The 24,667-nt window shown below is 38.1% G+C and overlaps 2 protein-coding genes across 3 annotated transcripts; one reads left to right on the top strand and one right to left on the bottom strand.

Annotated features, from left to right (window-relative positions):
• Positions 1-1,293: 1,293 nt before the first annotated feature.
• On the bottom strand, positions 1,294-2,007 carry C11H11orf71 (chromosome 11 C11orf71 homolog). The gene has a single exon (XM_021696513.1). The coding sequence runs from the start codon at positions 1,840-1,842 to the stop codon at positions 1,447-1,449; it is 396 nt and encodes a 131-aa protein (XP_021552188.1). The 5' UTR covers positions 1,843-2,007; the 3' UTR covers positions 1,294-1,446.
• Positions 2,008-2,056: 49 nt separating this feature from the next.
• Positions 2,057-11,571, top strand: RBM7 (RNA binding motif protein 7). 2 transcript variants are annotated; one of them, XM_021696384.1, is made up of 5 exons: positions 2,057-2,272; positions 3,383-3,545; positions 4,172-4,259; positions 6,915-7,005; positions 10,046-11,571. In XM_021696384.1, the coding sequence occupies exons 1-5, from the start codon at positions 2,177-2,179 to the stop codon at positions 10,397-10,399; spliced, it is 792 nt and encodes a 263-aa protein (XP_021552059.1). In that variant the 5' UTR covers positions 2,057-2,176; the 3' UTR covers positions 10,400-11,571. The 2 variants fall into 2 exon arrangements, with proteins under 2 accessions (XP_021552059.1, XP_044775321.1); XM_044919386.1 differs by having other exon boundaries at positions 2,097-2,272; positions 6,924-7,005.
• The last annotated feature ends 13,096 nt before the right edge of the window (positions 11,572-24,667 follow it).

Genomic DNA, 24,667 nt, shown 5'->3' with positions numbered 1-24,667 from the left:
GGCACAGAATAAGTTCTCAATAAATACCTGAATAAATAATGAATAAAAGCCTCTACAACACTGCCTTACACATACCACTCAATAAAACATAGCTGTTATTATCCTTCCAACCGTTCTTTCTATGACCTGGTTTCCAGATCTCTCACCATATTAATCACCCTCTTAGGGAAGCTCTTGGATTTACCAACATTCTTCTTCAGATGTGGTTCTAACAATTCAATACTGTGTGGTATGTGGTAATTTTGCTTTACCTGATCATAATTATACACAAGAGTCCACTGGGAAAAAGCTAGTCTACCTGCTTACAGAGAGTTGGCACTTAAAAAACCCCACTAATTTTCTCCCCATACCACCCTTTAAACCTTAGGAAATATGTGGTTAAGAGAATAAAAATATCAGAAAATAAGGAGTGACCAGCCAGGTAGGAGAACCAGGATAGGAGAGTATTATGGAAAGCCACTGCAACCAATGCTATTGTTATTACTGCCCGTAATGAACAGTCCAGTGTGGTGATTACCTATTGATTTATTAGCCTCCCTATCTAGAACACATTCCTCGACTGTAGCTTATCCACAGTGCTCACCACTGGGAAGATCTTCAAATATTGTTGAACGGCTAATGAATAAAAATAAACAAGAACGTTTGGGGAAGATGTTACAGTGAATCGATGAACCGAGACCGTAAGCCTCAATTATCCACCATTGTATTTCGGGACAACAGACTCAGATTAAGGAAACTGGGATTGAATCCTAATAATAAAATGACAAATAGAAATGTAAAAACTCATTTGGAGCCTTTGGCAAAAAAAGAAATGAAACTGGCTTAATAATGTGAAAAAGCAGCAAAGTTTAGGTTTACTTTTGTTTTTAGTATGACTGAGATTGGAGTTTGTAGATATGCCTGAAGAAAAAGTGGAGGGAGATGGAAAAGGGATAAAGACAAGAGGATTGGATAAGCCTCAGGCCCTATGGAAGAATGAGCCAGGGTAGTAAAAAGAGGCATTTCCTTTTCACCAACAGAAGTAAACGTAATGGCAATAGTCTGGGGTAGAGAGGTAGGCCGTTTCCAATTACAAGTCTCCAATTACAAGTAGGAGAATCTGCCAGGGTGGGAGATACGGTTCGTGGAAAGCAGAGAAATTTGGGTCCATTGTTGGGATGGAGTGCACAAGGGGTGAAAAAATGATTGCTGACCTCTGGGAAGGGTGGTTCAGCTTTGTGACTAAGAAGATCTCTTCTACCTCCCTCCTGATTTAATCACTCTGGCCGCCTAAAACCATCGGAATTCAGCAGTAAGAAGTTTCCTCTGTACTAAGCCGTATTAACAGGACTCCTACGCGTTTTTATATTAAAATGAAAATACATCCCTCTGAAAATAAGACTGCCCAGGCACCAAGGATTTTAGAGAGGCCTCGTTTACAAGCGAATCGAGGGGCAGAGGGAGGTATTAAGCCGAGAGGCGGGCTGCGATAACACTTCCAATGGCCATCAGCCGCTGTTGCAGCAGGCTCCTCAGGAGATCCAGTTTAACCCCGGGGGTCGGATACGGCGAGAATCTGGTCTGGCGGCTCCGGTTCCGTCCATCAGGTTCCCTTCCCGTTATAAAGCGGGTCGGGCTCCGGCCGCCCCCACTCGTCCGACGGCTCTCGGTACGAGCGCTCGGCCGCAGGGCCCGCCGAGGAGTGGGTCCTGGAAGAATAGCCTCGGGCCTGGCAACGAGGAAGCTGTCTCCGGAGACCATCGCCAGCGCTAAGGCCGACGGGCTGAGGTCGCCGTGGGACGCGCGGTAGGCCACCCCGGTCCTTTGATCGCCGGCCGACAGGGACACATTGTTCAGCGCCATCTTCAAACACTGCGCGCAGTGTTTGTTACGTCCCTCGGTCAAGGTGGGCCCTTTGCGGCTCCACAGATCAGTCCAGGCCGTCTCGAACGCCGCCACGGCCTACATGTGAGGCCATAACTAGAACCGCGGCCGACCAAGGAGCCGCCTCTCACCGGCGTTCTCCTCGCGAGCATGCGCAGCGCGTCCGCGCTCCGCGACGCCGGCCGGGAGCGAGCGTGATTGACGTTTACGTCCGTGACGTCCGGGAGGGCAAGGACGTGGGGTTTCCGAGAGTGCGCAGTGAGTGCGACGGCGACGACCCCCTCGGCCTTTTTGGGGAGGGGGCGACGCTAAAATGGGGGCGGCGGCGGCGGAGGCGGACCGCACTCTCTTTGTGGGCAACCTTGAAACTAAAGTGACCGAGGAGCTCCTCTTCGAGCTTTTCCACCAGGTTAGTAGCCGACGGCAGGCTTTTCCTTTCGCTATGTGGGTCTCGTACACGGCCCGGTCCGACGGCCATGTCCGCCTTCTTGGGGAAAGGGGGTCTGTGGGTCCGGGCGCCCGACGGGTGGGCCGCTTGGGGCCGGAGGTCCACTGGGAAAGTGAGGCGCTCGCTGGGTGTCGCCTTATGGGAAGAACCCTAGTCAGTTCACTCCAGTGTGGTGGAGGATTCCTCCGTGAAGCATTCCCAAGGTAAAGATTCGAGGGTCCTGGGCGCCTGGGTGGCTCAGTTGGTTAAGCGACTGCCTTCGGCTCAGGTCATGATCCTGGAGTCCCGGGATCGAGTCCCGCATCGGGCTCCCTGCTCGGCGGGGAGTCTGCTTCTCCCTCTGACCCTCCTCCCTCTCGTGCTCTCTGTATCTCATTCTCTCTGTCTCAAATAAATAAATAAAATCTTTAAAAAAAAAAAAAAAAGATTCGAGGGTCCTAAGGGGCACGGTGTGTGTGGGTTCTTCGTGGAGCAGGGCTTTTTCCTATTCCTTTGCTCATCTTCCTTCCCCTTAAGGCACTTTGTCTTCGGTTTATCTGGCTAATTAGATTTCAATTGCTTGGTCAGTATCTGTTTCCATTTAAGTTTTTAAAATTAATTGCAGCGTTAAAATACTTAAAATCGACTACTCCATAGAGCAGCAGACTCGTAGTGTTTCTGTATTCGAATCTGCATTAAAACGTGTTAAAAATTCAGAATTTCTTGTTCTTTCCAGTTCCATTCTCTAACAACTGGTAATATTTGGTTAATCAGTACAAAAGTGAATTTTTAGTCCAAGGAAACCACTTGCTCTAGCTCTTGATAAACGGTACCTGGAGTGGGAAAGTGATGGATGTTGGTCGCCTTGTTAAAAAGTCACATGAAATGTAAACTGAGTGACTGTTTCCAGTTCCTTATAGGCTTCCTTCCCCAAATAAATGAATCAAGTGTTCAGTCATATCTATAGAACCTTTAATTGAGTTGGAAATCCCTGTGTGTCCATTTTTTAGACTTTTCCTGGTTACATTTCTGTTGTTTTTAAACTTCCTCATTTAAATTCTGAACACTTTCTTTTTCTTTTTTTGTTTGTAGGCTGGACCTGTAGTAAAAGTGAAAATTCCAAAAGATAAGGATGGTAAACCAAAACAGTTCGCATTTGTGAATTTCAAACATGAAGTGTCTGTTCCTTATGCGATGAATCTACTTAATGGAATCAAACTTTTTGGGAGGCCCATCAAAATTCAATTTAGATCAGGTAACTATAACTGTTCAGTGTTACTGTTTAGGGAGACAGGTTTTTTGCTGCTTTGTTCTTTGTTTTTAATGTTATTATTCAATTTTTAAAGAACCTCTTGTTGGATGAAAATACCTTAAGCTTTGTGGGTAGTAAGCTTTATATATCCCTGAAACTAGATAACGCTGAAACATGGATTTTGAAAATTGTCATTTTAAAATTGAGTTTGGGTTACTAAAAAGAGCATAAACTTTGTTGTTAGGAAGACTTGGGTTTGGGTTCCTACTCTGAAAGGAGTGAGGTTGTTTTCTAAAAATACTTTTCCTTGCTGCTTTGTGATTTACATTTACAAATTTTGATTCTGGATCATGTGAGGATGAAACTTTCCATGTATCCAGTTAAAATTTAGTGTGTTATGGCCAGATTGGATATTTGTACATTGGTAGTACTTATTCAGAACCCTTTGTTTTGGATATATCTGATGATAAACACATAATTTTCATTCTGATGGAACTGTAAAGCGGTCTAGTGAAATTTGAAGTTTTCTCTTGTAGCTTCAGTCTACCTTTTTGGTATGATTTGGGCTAGGAGGGATAAAATTTCAACTTGTTCTATCAAGGATAATTTCTCAAATTACTTCATTTTAGGAAGTAGCCATGCCTCACAGGATGTCAGTTTGCCATATCCCCAGCATCATGTTGGAAACTCAAGCCCTACCTCTACATCTCCTAGCAGGTAATATTTTGGACCTATTGTTAAAATCATTTATTGGAAATTTTTTAGTTAGTGATCTCAAAACATACTGAGGGATTTGTTTCCTCCTTTAAGCTCCTACCTCTTTATTTTTCTGCTATATTATATTTTGGATTATAATTAGGTATCTATTTTAAGGGGACTACAGACAGACATATATAGTACCCCTAAAATAGATATATATGTATATATAATTACGTTCATTTGTGAAGACATATACCCACAGCCACATGTTTAGTATGTAACTGAAAATTTCCCAGAACATTACTTATTCTCTACTTTCAGTATACTCTATTTTCTATTTTATTTTCTTTTAAAAATTCACATTAGTTTTGACCATTAATTTGTTGTTACTTGCAGTTTAAAAATACCTATCAGTAACAGACTGGTGGACTAAGAGTTTATAGAATTGGATTCTAGGTCTGCCTCTCCGATTGTGTAATCTTGAAGTAGTCTCATTTCTCTGGTCCTGTCCTTCCATTTGTAAGGAAAAGCTGAATTGAATGCTCTCCAGAGTCTCTTCCAGCTACTAAGGGTTAGAAAAGGTACCATGTTTATACTAAATAATTTTATTTGCTTTGGGAAGCATGATATTTTACCAGGGACATTTTTTCCCCTGGTTTATCAGTAGAGCTATTCATCAGTCATAATGGGCTTCATTCAAGAAAGAGTCAACAAATATCTGTCATGTGTCAGGTTCTTCACCAAGTCCTTTGCATTTATGGTTTTATTTCTCACAGCAGTCTTAGGAGGTAGGGATTATTGTTAGTTCTACCTTGTATGTGAGGAAAGTGAAGACTGACATTAAGTTGCTCAAGTTTGAACTGCTCATGAACAGTGGGCTGGATTGAAACCCAGGCATTGTGACTGAGCCCCAGCCACTGTCATAGGCTGCATAGTGAAGCTTAAAAGTCTATAGGAAGATACATATATATTTTGCGACTGCCTGTTTTATTTTGCGACTACCTGTTTAATAAGTTCTCTAAAGAAAGCATAGAATGTGCTTGGAGAAAGGTTTAACAAGGAGAGATGATATAAATGAATGAGGAACTAAAAGAGGCAGATGTATCTAGATCATAATGAAGGAAAAATGGAGTAGTAGATAATGTTGGTGAAGTAGAAAGAGGGTCTTTCTTACAGACCATAGTTAAGATTTGGGAATTTTCTCCTAAAAATGGTAGAGACACATTGAAATGTTTTCAGTAGGATAGCAACAAGAACAGGTTTGTATTTTAATAAGTTGTTTGGTTGCTGTGGGAGAATGGCTCATTGGAGGGGACAAGGCTGAAAATAGACCAGTTAGGAGGCTATTGGTAGCTAAGTATTGCTATTAGTAGCAAGATAGCAAGGAAGTTACTAGGGTGAGGTTGTTGGTTTGGATTAGGGTGGTGCCAGGATGTGGAGCGAAGTCGCTTCAGTATGAAAAGATAACTGGAAAGTAAAATTTCCAAGAAAGAATAGTGTAAAAATGGTACCTCTTAGCAACCTTCTTGCCAACTGAAATTGTGTTTAAATACTTCTCAGCACATTTGGAACTTGAAGCATCTCAAACCACTTTTGTAGAAGCTTCAAAGGTATCTCAGGTGGAGGAAAAAAGTTTACCTCCCTGAGAATTTCTTTGGAAAAAAATACACAAGTAAATAAGTTGTTTTTAATTTAAGGCTAGAGTGCACATCGTTTTTGTTTTCTTAAAAGGAAATTTATACTTTTTACCCCTTTAACATACACGTGTCTTAACCTGATTTAAGAAAACCCAAAATGAAAAGATCTAAACTATGAGACAAATCAGTTAGTGATTTGATGCTAAGTATTTTAAAATAAAATTAAAGCACTTGCTAAAGTGACTTTTTCTGTAGAGCAAGCTACTTTTTTAAGAATTGAGGAATAAGGTATAATTCTTTAAAATTAATATCCTATTTATGTTACAGAACTCTTTAATTCCTTGCTCCCCCAGACCTGTTCCTCTCCCTGTCACAGTAAATGTCCACGTAATTGCTCAAGCCAAAAATCTAGATTTTATCCTTTTTTTTTTTCCCTCATCTATCATATCTAATCAACCAAATCCTTTTCATCTTAGTTTTCAACCTAGGCCTCTGCACTAGTCCTGGGATTGACAGGTTTTTTTGTTTTTGTTTTTTCTATGAAGGGCCATATAGTTAATGTTTCAGACTTTACAGGCCATACTTTTTTTTTCTTTTTCTTTGTCATTGTAACACTACATAGATAAAACAGACACAGGAGTGTCAGAAAAACGGGGTTTGGCCCACAGGCTATATAGCTTGCTCACCCCTGTGCTGATTCTTCCCTCAGCTGGAATGTGTTGCCTCCAGGTAATCTTGTTACTTAGTTTTCACTTCAAATGTGTCTCCTTTTTAGAAAGACCATCCCTGACCAGCAGAGCTAAAATAGAACCCCTATCTCTCTCCCATTACTTGCTTTTTAATCAATTATTTATCACTTGTAACAAGGTGAAGTTGTTTTACTGTCTGAATCCTTACCCTTATCCATGAGAGAGCAGATAGATACCTTGTCTTTCTTGTTCATTCCTACGTTTGACACTGTGTCTTGCTTATGATTGGTATGTAGTAAATATATGTTAAACTGATGATTATATGTTGGTTTTCTTATTTTCCACAGGTATGAAAGGCCTGTGGATAACATGACTCCATCAGTACAGATAATTCAGAGATCTTTCTCTTCTCCAGAAAATTTTCAGAGACAAGCAGTGGTAGGTTGATATTTCTCTTCTCTTATTTTTTTTTAAAGATTTTATTTATTCATTTGAGATAGAGAGACAACCAGAGCACAGCAGGGTAGGGGCAGGGGGGAGGGGCAGAGGGAGAAGGAGAAGCAGACCCCCTGCTGAGCTGGGAGCCCGACTGGAGCTTGATCCCAGGACCTGGAGATCATGACCTGAGCCGAAGGCAGATGCTTAACCAATTGAGCCACCCACGTGCCCCTTCTTTTTTTTCTTTTCTTTTCCTTTCTTTTTTTCTTTTTAAATAAAGTAATAATTCCTTTTATTTAAAAAACTAGCACATATCTTTGTTGTACTATTTACTTACAGGTACAGACAAGCTAGTCTCTTAGTAGCCATGAAAAATACCATGCAGTCTTCTACAAATAGAATAATTTCTAAGGTATTACCTAAAAAGTTAGTTTCATGATGAGTAAATTATCAAATTCTTGAATTTAAAACAAATTAGACCTTGATTAGCATCTACTAGTGCTAGAACTGGGGCTACCCAAATGTCTAGACTAAGCCTTTAAGTAGCTTACACACACACACACACACACACACACGCATGCAACACACATAAATGAAGTCCCTACAAAAATAAAAATAGTTACAATGTATTGATTAATTAATATGTGTCAGGCAATATCACCTAAAAGTGTTACATACATTATTTATTCTTCAGGGTAACTGAGATATATTCCCTGTTATAATATATAGGAAAATTAAGGTTTAGAAAGGTCATAAAATTAGCAAAGGCAGGACTGAGATTAAGTTGCAGCCTGCTAAAATTTGAAACCATGGAGTGTTACACAGAAAATTTAATGAAAAAGAGCAACACAACATAATTAAAATAGAAAACCCAGAAAATCATGATTAGGTTATTGAATAAAGTATCACATATGATAATTATGCAGTGCAACAGAATACGATGTACACTTGCAAATACAATTCAGTTTATGAAGTTTTCAAAATTTGTCACAAGAAGTCTTTTGTCTTACAAAGACAAAAGCAGAAGTTGTAATTGCTTTTACCAGTGATTTATGTACTTGGAGGGTTTTTAACTCAGCTTCTCAAAAAAATCTCAAAAATAATCACATTTGATATATTGAATGCTTGCTGAAACCTTAATTCTTTGAACATCGAGTCTAAATTTATCAGCCAATTAACAATATTATGCTACAACTTGCATCTCTTTCACAGCTGTAAAATAAAATTTATCACTCATTTACTGTCCTCTACAAATAAACTAAAATACACTTCTTGAGACATATTTGTTGGGCCTAAAGGTCGCTTATAACTGAAGTTAAGTAATGTCTCTAGAGGTTGTGCAAAAATGTTGACCAAAACTCAGACATCTTCAAGAAGAACCCCAAAAAACTTAGAATGTTCAAACAGGGGTGCCTGGGTGGCTTAGTTGGTTAAGCATCTGACTCTTAATTTTGACTGAGGTCATCTCAGAATTGTGAGATTGAGCCCTGTTTCCGGCTCTGCGCTCAGTGGGGAGTCTGCTTGATATTCTCTCTCTCTCTTTCTCTCTCTGCCCCTGCCCCTGCTTGGGCATGCATGTGCGCTCGCAGGCGCTCACTCACTCACTCTCTCTAAAATAAATGTTTTAAAAAATGTTCAGATGATTCTTAAATAATATTCTAAGTTTTAGTTAGACTAGCATGATGTCTTGTAGGTTGATCACACATTTTGATTTTCACTGGGCTGAAAAACATATTTAACAGATTGAAGATAAATAGAAGAACTGCATTTCACATTTGTATTTTTCTTCAGCTGTTGTTGGGGGTGGGGGGTGTATGTGTGTGTTTCAAGGACTGGAAATTTATTCTCTGATATTCTTGCAGCCTATGCTGAAGGGCTTCTTACCATACATTCTCCTTAATGCTTAATAATAGTACTTGAATATATTGGAGTCTTTGACCAGTTTCCTCTTGATTTCCATTTTTTCTGTAATAATGAGACTGTGAGAATAGGCTTAAAATCTTTGCTGTGTTTTACTCTTCCATCTTTGTCTCCAGTCTTTCATTTTTTTTAGTTTTGTCACCAAGTCCTTTATTTTCTTCCTTTTCTTGAATTGATTTCTTCTTTTTTTTCTTTGCCCAAATCACAGTGTTGGCTTGTGACCCCTCACCCTTTTGCAGGTCTGCAAAATAAAAATATAAGTGAAATAAAGTAAACTTGAGGGACCAATATAAAGGGATGTCAACTTTTATGTAAATACCACATATTTTTCTCATTGTGGTATAGGTTATTTAAAAAAATCATCACTGGCTAACGCTTATCCACAGGCAGAATTGGGGACCACTGGGCTAGTCAGTTCGTACTTGTCTCTGTTTTCTCTTCACTAGCCCATCTCACATCTCACAATGTTTCAAAATGAATGTTATAATCCTGTTTCGCTTATCTTCCTGGTAATTTGATTTTCTTTCGTTTGCAAGATAAAGTCTGAATTCTCTAGTCTACTTACAAGGCACTTCCATCATCTCATGCCAATAAACCTTTCTAGCCTAACTCCATTATTCATTGCTTATGAGATCTGTTATCAGTCAGAATTTTTGCTATTCTACAAACTCATTGTTTCCCTATTATCTTTATGCAATTTCCTTTCCTTGGTATACTTCCCCCTTAAAATATTCCATCCGTACTTTTAATACTTAGATAAAAATGCCACCTTCGTGAAGCCTTTCCTAATGATCCTGAGCTCTTGGCTCTTTATGTGTTCATTAGACAATGATTTACATTATAATCATTTGTATGACCTCTTCCCTTCTAAGTTGTATTCTTGAGGGCAAGGAGTAGTAGTTATGTACAAATAGCTTACAGGTATACATTGGAATGAACAAAGCCATTGTATTTTTTTTTTTTTCTTTGAGTTCTGTTTAACCTAAGATCTATATATGGGCAAGAGTAATTTAGCTTTTCCATCATTATCTGTTTGGTTCACTGTGACTAAATATATATATTGGCTTTGATACCTAGAAATACTTGCAGTTAACATTTCCTTCTTTTTGTCTTCTCTTAGATGAATAGTGTTCTGAGACAGATGTCCTATGGTGGGAAATTTGGTTCTCCACATCTGGATCCATCAGGATTTTCCCCATCGCATAGTCATAGTTTTAACCAATCTTCAGGCTCCCAGTGGCGCCAAGATACGCCATCCTCACAACGTAAAGTCAGACAGAATTCTCATCCCTACATCCCGGATCGACATTATAGCCGTGAACAGCGGTACACTGACCATGGGTCTGATCATCATTACAGAGGAAGCAGGGATGACTGCTTCAGTGAGGATAGGAATCCCGATGGCTGGAGCCACGATTATGATAACAGAAGAGACAACAGCCGAGATGGAAAATGGCGTTCATCTCGACACTAACAAGTGTTAAAAGGATGAAGTTGTTATAGGGTCATTCTAGGTCCTTTTGGCTAAATTGACCTGGAAATGTTTTGTTAAACTTACAGAGCAGCTTTACAAGTTGCCACGTTTCTTTTTAAAATTTTTGAAACCTATAGCTACGGTCTAATACAGAAATAAGGGTTGTGGTTCCAGTTTTACTATTAATAACCTTTCACCTCAGGGTTTTATGAAGAGGAAAGGGTTTTATGCAAAAGAAAGTGCCACAATTCCTAATCATTTTAGACAAATGAGTAAGGAGGATGTATTATATGTGTTGGTTGTATTATAAAGCAAATATTTTAATTATCTGTTATCTTTTTGTATTGCAGGAAGTTTTTTGTTAGTGAATCAGATTTTGGTGTGTATAATAGAAAACATTCAAGTTCTGATAGTCTGAATTGACTATCAATATTTTGTTAAATGAGAAAATGTAATTTCAGTGATTGACTTTACTAACATTTTACGTAGAAAGCTTATTGGTAAAGTTTGGGGATAAATCATATTTGACTTAGAGAATTTTTAGTGTAAGTTCTGTGACATGGTCTTTTGAATTTTACTCTAATTGAACATAAAATTGTAAATTTATACATGCTATCATTCTAAAATTTTAGAATTTGCTCATTAAGTCATGTTTGATGTATAACTGAAGTCACTCAGGAAGTTAAATATTTTTAAATGTATTTTTTTACATTAAAAATACAGTGTTAATATAAAACCCCCTTTTCAGGAAGAACACAAATGTAAATGCATAGTCAGATAAAAATGGTAAAATGTTTTACTGAAAGTATGCTTTTGTGAGGGGGAAAAAAAAAGGTTCCTGAAGCCTTTAAGTGCTGCCTCTGACACTCAAATTTTAAAAATTCTAACATTTTCAAAGTGCCCAGGACATGTGTATAAGGATACGTTTTATTATGGAGACTGTACAGGTCGCTTTTTTGTTTGAACATTTGAAAGAATTTAGTCTTAAACATTTTCTGATTTAAAAATTTTAAGATCTTGTTTAGCAGAACTTTTGTGTATCAAGATGCTGTTTCTTCTTTGTTGTAGAACTTGTTTATAAAAATATCATTCCTTGAAAATTTTTGATCCTTTTTAGTATTAATCACAGCATTTGTACTCTGTTGCTTTTTAATATATTGAAAACATAAAAAGGACTGTGCCTTATTTTTTGGACATCACTTACTTTAGAGACATTGTATACGACATTAACAATATGCTTCAATTCAGTGATTACCTAGTGTTAAGAATGTCTGTTCTTAGAACATCCTGAAATACTCCTTTTGTACATATAGAACTTAATATTTTAGAATCAGATTTTCGGTGACATGGATTATAGTTCTGAGCATTAGCTAACTAGTGCAAGTTAGCCTCCTTGAGAGTTCACATACTCTCAGGTCTTTCCTGTTTGTAAATAAAATGCATGCAGTTTTTAGGTAAATGGAATTATTTACTCAACATGGAGAGCATTAGGATCAAAAGTTTCTGTTTGCTTTAGCAGTTTAATAGTAGAAGGATTTGTTTCCAATGAGCTTGTTCTCAGGTATCTTACCTGTATGAATATTTGGTAGGTTTTATAGAGATTTACAGAGATGTATTCTGCTTTATTGCAGTTTATCTTTGGGTCAGTTCTTTTCATATTGATTCATAGGTAATCCTGGTTTGGAATAATCTATTTTTTTAATGACTTGGGACACACCCCTTTTGAGGTTTCAGAGAAACTTTTTCACTTCAATCTCTCCCAGTTGAGGGTAATCAAACTAATAAATGTCCTGTGTAAAGGGATCAAACAAGACAGCCTCAACAAACAATATAGTTAGTAAGATGATTCACATAGGTTTGGGAGCTGCAGTAGAAAGGAAGAGGTGTTTCTGTGGGAGCAGTTTCTCCCCATGTGTTCATGAACCACCATTCTCACAAGGTGTTCTGCACAATAAGCGTTCTGTAATCAAATGTGGTAAAGTTGGGTACTATCTAACATTGGGTGGCTTTCTCTTAGTGACAAAAACCACAAAGCTTCTGACAGGTACTGCAGTAAAGAAATCTTTATGCTTAACCTAGTATTTTCCAAACTTATTTGACCCTTTTGTGCATAACACTAAGATATTAAGACCCCCAAAGAATCTGACTCAACCCTTCTCTACCCAATCAACCAACATTTTTGATACTACTCTCTAATATTGTGTAGGTCCATATTCCTCACACCAACTGCCATCATCTGAGAAGGGGCAATCATCCTCAACAGGATTATTCCAACAGCACCCTGATGTGCCAATTTATGTAATACAATAATAGTACCCTGTATTTTTTTTGTCGTAGCCTTATACCGTGTTAATAATTTTCTTTTTATCTGTATCTCTCTAGGTAGCTCCATGAAGGCAGAGACCATATCTTATCACTGAATTCTCATTATCCAGTGCCTGGCACTCCAATAATACTTGGTAAATTTTTTGATGAGTAAATGAACATTTGTCAAATAATTGAATAAAAAGGGAGGCTTCAGCATAGTAGTATTTTTTTTTTTATCGGTTTCCTAATCCTGAACCATCATTCTATCCTGTTATAAAAACTCTGTATTACAATATATTGTGCCAATTACACTCTAGAATTCTGTTTTTCAAAAATGTTAAGATTTAGATACGTATTCATGAGGTTTTCTTTAAAAAATTGTTTATTATCTTAGTTTGGTTTGGGAATTATAGTTCTGCTAGTTTTATAGAATGAATTGGTAAGCTTATCTTTTTCTATGCCCTGGCAAGAAAATTGAATAATACAGGAATTATCTGTTAATTTAAGACTTGTTGAACTCATAAAACAGTCTTAGAAATAAATGATTTTCCCCCCATCTTCCTTTATTAGCCATGGGGGAAACTATTCGTTTCCTACTTTCTCAGAAATCAATTTGAATAATTTATACCTTTCTAAAAAAAATCAGCCATTTTCTTTATCTTTACAAATTAATTGATAGAAGTACATGGTATTTCTTACAATTTTTGTTAAACTCTTCCTCCAGTTAGAGTCCAGTTTCAGTTTGTGATATATTTCTACTTTCCTTCCTACATCCTGGTCAGACTTGTTAGAGGCTGTGCTGTTCCACAGTTTACATTTATATATGTAAAAGCCCCTCACTGCATTGTTTTTTTTGTTTTTTTAAAGCTTATTTATTTGTTTGACAGAGAGTGGTGGTGGGGGGGGGTGCACGGCAGGCAGCCTTTTCGAAGCAGGCTCCCCACTGAGCAGGGAGCCCAACATGGGGCTCTACCCCAGGACCCTGGGATCGAGTCCCGCATCGGGCTCCCTGCTCGCTGGGGAGCCTGCTTCTCCCTCTGCCTCTCTCTGTTTCTTATGAATAAATAAATAAAATCTTAAAAAAAAAAAAAATTCTCTTTTAAAGAGATTTATAAATAAAAATCTTGCTCCAATAGTTACCATTTCTGGAGCTCTTTGTTCCTCTGTGTAGATCCATTTATCCATCTGGTATTCTACTTGAAGTTTTTTTGGGTATCTCTTACAGTGCTGGCTTGCTGCTCATGAATTCTTTTAGCCTTTGTGTCTGAAAAAGTTTCTTTCACCTTTGTTTTTGAAATACCTTTTTGTTGGGTACAGAATTCTAACTTGACAGGCTTTTTTTTTTTCCTGTCAATACTTTAAAAATGTGGCTTCACTGTCCTCCTGCTTGTTATTTTTTCCTGTAAGAAATATGCTGTCAGGTACATAATGTGTCATTTTTCTCTGGCTGATTTTGAGCAATTGGGTGATAATGTGTCTTAAAACAGTTTTTTTTCATGTTCCTTTTGCTTGGAGTTCATTGAGCTTCATGGATCTGCAGGTTTATAATTTTCATCAAAATTGGAAAAATTTTAGCCGTTAATAAAAAAAAGTTTTGTCCTCAATTTCCTCTTTGGAAACTCCAACTACACTTATATAAGACCTCTTGATGTTATCCCATAGCTCACTGATATGCTCTTTATTTTTTAAATTATTTTTTCTCTGTTTCATTTTGGATAGTTGTATTACTAGGTCTGCAAGCCCACTTGTCTTTTTTTTTTTTCCTGAAGTGTCTAGTCAGCAGTTACTTACAGTATAATCTTCATCTTAGACATTATAGTTTTTCTCTCTAGAAGTTTGATTTACATCACTTCTGATTGTTACTCTTTTTCTTCAGCTCTGTTGAGGTACAGTTGACAAAACTGTAAGCTATTTAAAGTATACAACATGATTCGATATATATGATTGTGAGAGGGTTCTCCGCCCCCCCGCCCCAGTTAATTAGCACATGACTTGGATCTTCTTTTTATATCTTCACTATCTTTACTTAAATTTTCAACAAATGGAATAAAGTTATAGTAATTTCTAATGTCCTTGCCTGCTAATTCTAATATTTTTGTCAGTTCTGAGTTGGTCTCTGTTGGTTCACTCTCATTATTGGATGTACTTTCCTGCTTCTTTGCATGCCTTGTCATTTTGATTGAATGCTAGGCAATATGAATTTTACCTTACTGGATACTTGATAGTTTGTATTTCTATAAATATTCTTGAGCTTTGTTCTGGGACACACATACGTTACTTGTAAACCATTGTATCCAGGACATGATTTAAGATTTGTTAGGCAGAATTTGAGAACTATTTAGGATTAACTCACCCCATTACTGACTGAGGCAAAACTCTTGGATGCTGTAACAGGTGCCTCATGAATTACCAAGACTTTCGGTCTGACTAGTGGGAACAGATACTGTTCCTAGTCCTATGTGAGTGCTGAGTTGTATTCCCTCTGACTTTTTGGGACAATTTTTTTCTCAGCCTTAGATAATTTCTTCAAACCTATATGCTGTTCATTACTCTCATGGATACTGGAGGAAACCTGCAGATCTCTGAGAATTTTCTCCTGGGCAACTTAACCCTCTTCAGTCCTGTGTACTGGACATTCTAGCTGGCTTGGTTTCCCTAGATTCTCAGTCTTAGCTCCTCAGCCCGTGGAATTTGCCAGGCTCTGCCCACCCTGCCCCCAACCACACTGCAGCTTGGAAATTCCCTCAAGGCAGCAAGTTGAGGCAATTGTAAAGCTCACCTCATTTGTCTCCAGCTTTTCAGGATCACTGTCCTTTCTACCTGGTGTCCATTGTCTTGTTTTGTGCTTTTTTGTGTGTATTGGTTGTTTTGGGCAGGAGGGTAAATCCTTGTTACTCCATCTTGACTGGAGGTGGAAGGTAATTCCTGGGTTTTGACATGTAGTGTACTCACCATCCTTCCTTTAAATGATCTGTATTTTTATGTTTGATTTTTCTCTTTAAATTGAGTTGAGATTCTTTTTTAATTTCTAAGTGACTTTTTTTTTCTTCTGTGACTTTTAATTTTATAGCCTGTGGACAGAGAATGTGGCCAATGTGACATAAACTTGTAGAGATACGAACCAGATCACTAGCTGGATGATCACAGGCTTTCTCTAGGTTTCCTGGCAGTGAGCTAACTGTGCTGACCCATGGCCCGCACACCTATCCCAGGGTTGCTGAGGAGAACCTGGAGCCACACCCATCCTCCTTGGCTGGCCCTTCTGCCTGTGAGTTCCATCCTGCACTGTGTGATGTCTGCAGGGTATTTGCCTAAAGGTTTCTTTTCCCAGTTTTTATAATGGTTCCATGCATGTTTGAAAAACATTTATTTTCTCTGTCTCAAAATTCTGTCTTTACAAAATTGTCTCTTACCTGACAAGATTTGTAAATCAAAAATGTCAGAATGAGGAGTCATTTAAAAAATGAAAATGCATGCATTTTAATTTAATACACATAAATATACATTCATTTGCCAATCTTTTGATGTAGGGCCAAGGCCTTTTCCTTACATCTAGCTACATCAATTTGGAGTTTAGTTGGCCTTTCTTGTATAAATCACTGCTAGACTCCATTGCCTGTAATTTCCATTTTGGGTTTCTTTATAGTGGAATACAAATGCAGAGAAACTTGTGAAGGATTCAGGTTTTCTAGGATTCATATCTATTTTTTTTTTTTTACAGTTGTCTTGCACACATTTAATCTGACAGCAAATTCTTACAATGATTTATCCTTACTGAATCTTTACAAAGTATTCAACTAGTTTTCTAGAAGTTGTTATTTTACAAATTCATATTCATATTTCACATTCATGTTCTTATTTACTGGCTTATAAAATATTCAGGTTAGGAAGTTATATTAATGAGAACTAGCATAAGCAGGTTTGGAACCACTTACCTAGTGAGAGCAAGAACAGGTGAACATAGAGGAGGGGTTGACTAGCACCTAGCTTGCAATATGTCAAGGACAAAGACATTTATTACAGAAAGAATAGAGAATATCAGTTAACCCAACAAATCGGTTGTGTGGAATTCAAGGAGTTAAATGTGCTAATATGGTATATAAGTTCTATTAATTACGTGTTTTAAGTTCTATATGTTTTTCTCTTCTTGATCTCTTAGTTCTGAAACAGACGATTTTAATTTATCATTTTCTCTGAGTAATAAATACATCCTGCAGTTAGTGTATATCCTGAAGCTCTGCTAGATGCAAAAAGAGGTATGACGTTCCTTCCCCGTGCCCTGTAATAGGTTATTAATGGAAATATCCTTGACCCATCTTCATGCTATTAACTTTGGACTCAGATATTCTGTTTTATATTGCTGTTTCACATCTTATTTTTTGTTAATATTGGCCTGCTTTGTCTGTTTGTTAATTTTTAATACCTTTATGTCACTTGATTTTAGGAATACCTCTTATAGTAAGGTATATTTTAATTTATTCCTGCTTTACCTACTTGCATATATAGGTTTATAGGATTGATCACCTTTTCTTTTTTTTTCCCTTCCTTCCAGGGCAGCATTTAATAACTCTGGATACAGACTGGAATCCCCTTTCAAAAATCAACTTAATGCCCAATGAATCATGGAACACTACATCAAAAACTAATGATGTAATGTATGGTGACTAACATAATAAAATAAAATTAAAAAAAAAAATCAACTTAATGCCTAAATTTTACCCCAGAATCTCAGGGGAGGAGAGTGGTATCAGTATTTTTTAAAAGAGTCTGGTATGTAGTCAGAATTGAAAACCCTAGTGTCGGGCGCCTGGGTGGCTCAGTTGGTTAAGCGACTGCCTTCGGCTCAGGTCATGATCCCGGAGTCCCGGGATCGAGTCCCACATCGGGCTCCCTGCTCGGCGGGAAGCCTGCTTCTCCCTCTGACCCTATCCCCTCTCATGCTGTTTCTCTCTCTCTCTCTCTCAAATAAATAAATAAAATCTTTAAAAAAAAAAAAAATATTTAAAAAAAAAAGAAAACCCTAGTGTCATACTATTTCTATTCCTGTAGTGTATTCCTTTAAATTCTCATCCATCATATTAAATTTATAGTTTTTTATCAGATAGACTGAAACAGTTGTAGCAGTCAAGGTAAAATCAGAGTGATAAAGTATAAGGGACTTACTGTGGGGATATAACCTTACACAGTTGTAATTGCAGGTGGAAAAATCTGCTGCCCTGCATCTGGTGTTGGGCCTGAAGTCATAATAAGTTTGCCAGATCCACAGCTGGGAAGAAAAGCTGAACAAGAACAGGAGCAGGAACAAACTGGAAACTGCTAGAAAACAGACACAGAGCTTGCATCTGTCTCTCATCACTCTGCCTTAGATGACTCAGATGATGCCTGCAGGGGTAACTGGCACGCTTGACTACAGAACCGCACGTATCTTTGGCTCAGGACTCAGAGAAGTTGGAGGACGTGTGGCAGGACCTGGAGGAGCCATGGGCTGGGTGCTGCCCCACGCCAGCAAGGTGAGCCAGGAGATCAGCAATGTGCATGAGGTACCCTGGCACCCACTGCTGATCTTCTGCAGTGTAAAAAATATGACCGCTCTTTCCCTTACGATGTCCAAATCTCAAGTGAATTTCTCTTGTGGTCAAAACTGCATTGCAATCCTAACACTAACTATCTGGAGTTAGGCCAAATGTCACAGGTTAAGGGCTTATTCCTCTAGATACTGCCCTCACTTCAGACACCAGCTGCAAGGTCAGTGATTCCCGGGCCACCCACGCTTCTGACCAGTTGGCTACAAATTCAGGGGTTCCCACTACTCCCTCGGGTTTGGTAATTCACTAGAATGACTCACAGAACTCAGCTAAGAGCTATATTTATGATTACATTTTATTATAGCAAAAGATACAAATCAAATGAGACAAAAGAGGAGACACATGGGGTGAGGTCTGGGAGGGTCTCAAATACAAGGCTTCTGTGTCCTCTTCCCATGGAGTCAGGGTGCATCACCCTCATGGCACATCAATGTGTGGTACCAGGCAGGAAGCTTATCCAAGCTTTGTGTCCAGAGTTTTTACTGGGGTTTCATTATAGAGGCATGATTGATTGAACCTTGGCCATGAGATTGAACTCTCCCAGGAGTCTGGACTGGTATCAAGTGGCTCAAAGCCTCAGCTCTAATCACGTGGCTGATCTTTCCAGCATGGCCAGATCCAGTCCTGAAACTATCTAGGATATCTAAGAATCTCAAAGATACTCTTCTTACTTGGGAAATTCCAAGGATTTAGAGAGGGAGCAGGAACAAAGGCCAGTCAGAATCTTTACTATAGAACAGCAACTCTAAATGGAACTAGACGGGGGTGGGGGGAGATTCTGGGAGCCAGAGTTCCGCCCTAACTAAGCCGATACAGTGCCAAGCCACCACAGCAGTACTGTGTCTGACACCCTTGCCCCCCACCAAGAAGATGCCTCTAGCGTGCCTTCACTTTCCTTGCCGCTTCTCCTGCCACAAGCATATAGACCACCTTCAGTGCTTTATCACAATTACTTGGATTTTAGTTTCAGATGGCCATTAATATTTAAAGATTTTATCTCCTTGGGGTGCCTGGGTGACTCAGTTGGTTAAGTGTCTGCCTCTTGATTTTGGCTCAGATCATGATCCTCAAGGTGATGAGCTCGAGCCCTGAGTTGGGCTCCTGTGCTGAATGTGGAGCCTGCTTGAGATTCTCTCTTTCTCCCTCTCCTAACCTCTAACCCTAATCCCTAACCCTAAACTACCCCCAAACTCAGTGTTAAAAAAAGACAATTATTTGGCTGGGACTCAACAAGGATGTCTCTTCTCTGCTTAGCATCACTGGGGTGACCCAGTTTGTGGCTGGATGATCCACTTTCAAGATGGATCACTCATATCACTATCAAGTTGGTGCTGGCCGTTGGCTGAGAGCTCAGCCAAGGTTGTGAGCTGAGTGGTTTGGTTCCTCGCCATGTGGTCCTGCTTGGGCTTCCTTTCAGCATGGTGAATGCATTCCAAGAGTGAGCATTCCAAGAGAGCAAGGTGGAAGTATTTTATAATCTAGCCTGAGAAGTCACTTCTGCTATATTCTTCTGATCAAAAAAGCCACAGTGGTCCATCCTAGTTCATGGAGAGGGGACACAGAGCCCAAAGATCAATGAGAGGAGTTTTAAGATCATACTGCAAGAGAAGAATGTGGGACAGGAGCTACGGTTGTGACCATCTTTAAAAATTAAATCTGCCATACTATTCATCCAGGACCTAGATTCTGCAAACAGCACAACTAAAAACAACTACTGTTGTTTTCTTCTAGCAATTTTAATTTTTCCCACTTAAATGCTTAATCCATTTAGATTTTATTTTGGTATAAATTTTGAAGTCAGGAGCCAATGTAATTTTTTCTCCGGATAACTGCCTAGTTGCTAACAAAATTTATCAATCCATCTTTCATCACTTATATGAAATGGTGTCTAAATCCCCCCTTGTATTGTCGATTTCTGGGCTTTACAATCTATAAATGTCTGGCTATTCCTGCCCTAGAAACTAATTATTGCAGGACTATTCCACACCCACCCTATTGGTCTTCTTTTTCAAAATTTTGCTGGCTATTCTTGCATGTTGATTTTTCTATGTTAATTTTTCTGTGGCAACTTAGCCTGTCTACTTTTAAACCATTCTATTGGTATTTCCATCAAAATAGTGGTTATTAATTTTAAATCACTTTTATCATTAATGAAATTGGGTGTTTTCCTACTTTGTTTCAGCCAATTCCGTTTTTTCATGAATTGTTCATAATCTTTGACCATTTTTCTTTTTTTTTTCTTTGACCATTTTTCTACTAGGGTTTTGATTCTTCTTATTCATCTGTGAAACTCTTTGTATTTGGGGCTATCAGAGCTTTGTTTGAAATGTTTCTTGTAAATATTTTCCCCAGTTACAGGAATCCTCCCCCATCCGTGGTTTTACTTTCTGTGGTTTCAGCTACGCACTGTCAGCTGTGTTCAGAAAGCAGATGATCCTTCTGACAGTCTGTCAGTAGTAGCCTCAGTCTGTGTCACAATGTCTATGTCATCCCCCTCCCATCGTCTCAGCACTAGACCTTTTATCATCTCACATCATCACAAAAGGGTGAATATAGTTACAATAAGATATTTTGAGAGAGAGAGACCACGTACACATAACTTTTATTACAGTGTATATTATTACGATTGTTCTATTTTATTATTATTGTTGTTAATCTCTTACTGTGCCTAATTTATAAATTAAACTTTATCATAGGTATGTATATATAAGAAAAAACGTAGTATATATAGGGTTAGGTACTATCTTGCATCCACTGGGGGTCTTGGAACTATCTTGCAGATAAGGGGGAACTGCTGTAGTTAATTTTGCTTCTAATATTTTTTTAAGTATTGAAAGAAATAGTAAATGTGTGTGTGTGCACATGAGTGGGTGGGGGATGAAAGCTATCTTTTCTTGGGTGGTTTCTTCTGCTATTTTGAGATTTAGACATTCTTTCCCTGTCCCAAAATAAATAGTCACATATTTTCAGGATTTTTTATGACCTTGTTTTTATATTTAAGTGTTTAATCCATTTGAAATTTATTTTAGTGTATTGTGTGAAGTTCTGATCGAACCAGTTTTTTTGCTTGTCTGTTTCTCCCAACACTATTAAACAAATGCCTTTATTTAACTGTTTTTTCAGAATTCAAAACATAATCAAGAAAACGTAATTTTTCAAGTTGGAAGAAAAATCCAGTTATGATTTTGACTGTGATTGTGTGACGCCCATAGACAATAGGCATTCAGGCCTGAATGGGAAATGACTTGTGGCTGGAGTATAAACACATCAAGTCACAGATTGAGGTCCTCTAGTTTCTATTTTAAGACGGGCCTCCCTCCAAATTTGGCAATCTGTAAGTTTTAAATTAAAACTTTTAATTCCTATTCATAAAGAAATAATTCCATTTAAAATTTTATTATGGTAAAATATATAAAATTTGGCATTTTAACCATCTTAAATTGTACAGTTCAGTGGCATTTAGTACATTCACACTGTGCAACCATCACTCTGTATTTCCAAAATTTTCTTGTCACCCGAAACACACTCTGTACCTGTTACGTAGTAACTTCCTATTCTACTGCCCTTCCCACCCCCAACATTTCAGCCCACAGACTTTCAGCCTCGATGAATTTGCCTTTTCTGGGTATTTTCTATAGTTGAAAGCATGCGTTATTTGGCCTTTTGTGTCTGGCTTATTTCATTTATCATAATGAAAGGAGTAATTGTAGGAAGTGGTTGTTACTATTATTTTATGAGTGCAAAACAAGAAATGTAGACAGTTTTCATTACTAGCCCAAGGTCACACAGGTAGCATCAGAATTTGAATGTAGGTCTTTCTGACTCCTAAACTCACACTCTCAAATACCCTACTATTACATGTTACCCCCATCCCTGACCCTCCCAAGATGAAGTGTTTTGCTTTGGGAATAACTGTACAGATGGGGCAAAAAAAGTGAAAATAATTTATTAGTTTTTTTTTATGTCTGTAATTTTTAAATCCATACCTTTTCTTCTCAGAATGGAATTCAAAGGCTACTTTGAGGTCAGTGCAGAATCAGAAGATAGGAAATGGATCTCTTCCTATTTGAATAGTTAGGATTAGTCATCAAAGTATTCTCTAAAGTGAAGTAGCTATTTCTTACTGCTTTTACAGGAAGCAAACTAGATACAATAAATTCGAAGAATGAAATAGTACTAAGGAGTTTGTAGAGTTTGCCTTTAGAGCAATGCTTACATCGAGCTGTATCAGTAATAAGTTTTGTGAAATAAAATGAGATCTATACAATGAGATGAAAAAGAAATATTTTGGTTGTGGCACAAGATGAGTAAAATTCAAAGGTAAATGATAAACTCTGAAGAGGGTCTAATTTCATGAACATATTTCTGGTGTATTAGTTTACTCTTAGTCTATTTGCTGTTAATGACAATTTTAAAAATAATGGAAAGCTAATTATGTATTTTTCCCAACAATTACTTTTCCGTGTGTTTTGTTGTTGGTGTTGCAAGATTTTTCCCCTTTCAGAATTACATTCTGAGTGCTGTTATGCTCATTTAAAATTTAATGCAAGTGTTTGAAGGTGGCACTTAATTTACCATGTAGAAATAGAATTACTGCTGTCAGCACTTAACGTTTTGAAAAATTTTTTCAGGACAATATAATTATTTTAAAGCCAGTGTTCATTCAAAGGAGAAGATTTCATTTGTGAAAGTGATCATTCTAAGGCTTGTCCCAGCAGCTGTGCTTCTGTGATTTGTTCTCCCAGAATCTTTTGCAGATACCTTTTTCTCAATTTCATTCTTCTCTACCTCTTTTCCTTTATTTCTTGAGCTTTTCTTGTCAGTGGCATTGTGGTTCCTACTCTTAACAAACTTGTTCGCTCCTATGCTGCTTCTCTTCCATTCTCTCCAAGGCACCAAGAAAGAACCTTTGTTACTTGCTTTGTCCAACTTGTAGTTCTCTGATTTGTTTCTCAAGCTGCAGCGAAATTTTGTGTGTGTGTGTTTTTTTTAAAGATTTTATTCATTTATTTATTTGAGAGAGAGACAGTGTGTGAGACGGAAGGGAGGGAGGAGCAGAGGGGGAGGGAGAGGGACAAGCAGACTCTACACTCCATGCGGGGCTCAATCCCAGGACCCTGAGATCATGACCTGAGCCGAAACCAAGAGTCGGACGCCCAGCCAACTGAGTCACCCCAAATTTTATGTTCTAATGACCAAATACAATGACATCTTTCTGAACTCATCCTGAGTTTGATACCAAAGACTTCACTCACACCTTCAAATTTTTTCTTCCTTTATTTTCTGTAATGCTGCCTTTTTTTGAAACTTTTCCTATTCCTACCACTTTGACCAATAGTTATCTTTCTGATTTCCTTTTTCTTCACTCACCACTTAAATATAGGCAATCTCCAAAGCATGTTCTGTAGGGGTTAGGAATTGTGTTAGGTTATCAAAAACAGAGGCTCAAAAATAGTGGCTTCACAAAGTAGGGAGTTTTCTTTCACCTCCAGCAAGTTTCTGGGTAGTATGGAAGCTCCCCTAAGTCACCATGCATAGAGAGACCAAAATCATTCCTACCTTTCTGCTTTAGCATCCTCACCACTAGTTCTGTGCTTAAGATGGTATCATGGTGCAGGATAGGTACTAAGGCTTTAGCCACTGTGCCAAAATTCTAAGTATCAGGAAGGGTAAATCAGTTCCTTTCAAGAAAACTTTTGGAAATCCAATAATATGATTGGCTAGAACGTAGTCACACGACCACAGCCAGCCACAAGGATGACAAAGTGTCTTGCTAAAACTGAGAAATATGTCATGCATGAAGAAAGGGGGGTATTTGATAGGTAATGCTCACTCTCTGCCACAGTCTGTTTTCTCAGATGCTGGCTACATGATCAGAAATGATCGGTATTTATAAATGGTGAATGGGTTGGGTCTGTTAAATAATAATGATTTATTTAGACTATTTATTAAGCACCTGCCACATGCCAGGTATTGTCCTGCCTTTATGCATAGTATCTGAAGCTCTTACAATAATTTTTCAAATGCCATAGTGCTCTCAGTGTTTTGAAGATGAGGAAAGAGTCTCAGACTAGAGTCTACTTGTTTAAGGAAATATAGGTAGAAATGAGCTGAGGTAAGGTTTGAATTTAGCTAGTTTGTATCCAAAGCCCCCCCCCCTTTTTTTTTTATTATACATGGCCCACATTGAATATCTTGCACATTGTCTTTTGTCCAATAATTACTTAGACTGCTTTAGCCTGATGTCATAATTTCCAGTAGCATTCACCTTGGACTATTCAGAATATATTATAGAGTTGTCTAAACTTGGTTGCAGTGACAATTACTAGTTGATTCAAGGTTGTTATCAAGATATCCAGAAATCACCACGGTAGCC

This window comes from Neomonachus schauinslandi, chromosome 11, assembly GCF_002201575.2.
Source record: "Neomonachus schauinslandi chromosome 11, ASM220157v2, whole genome shotgun sequence".
NCBI classification, from domain to species: domain Eukaryota; kingdom Metazoa; phylum Chordata; class Mammalia; order Carnivora; family Phocidae; genus Neomonachus; species Neomonachus schauinslandi.
The sequence above is the reverse complement of the archived record's forward strand: the minus strand, read 5'-3'. Positions and strand labels throughout refer to the sequence as shown.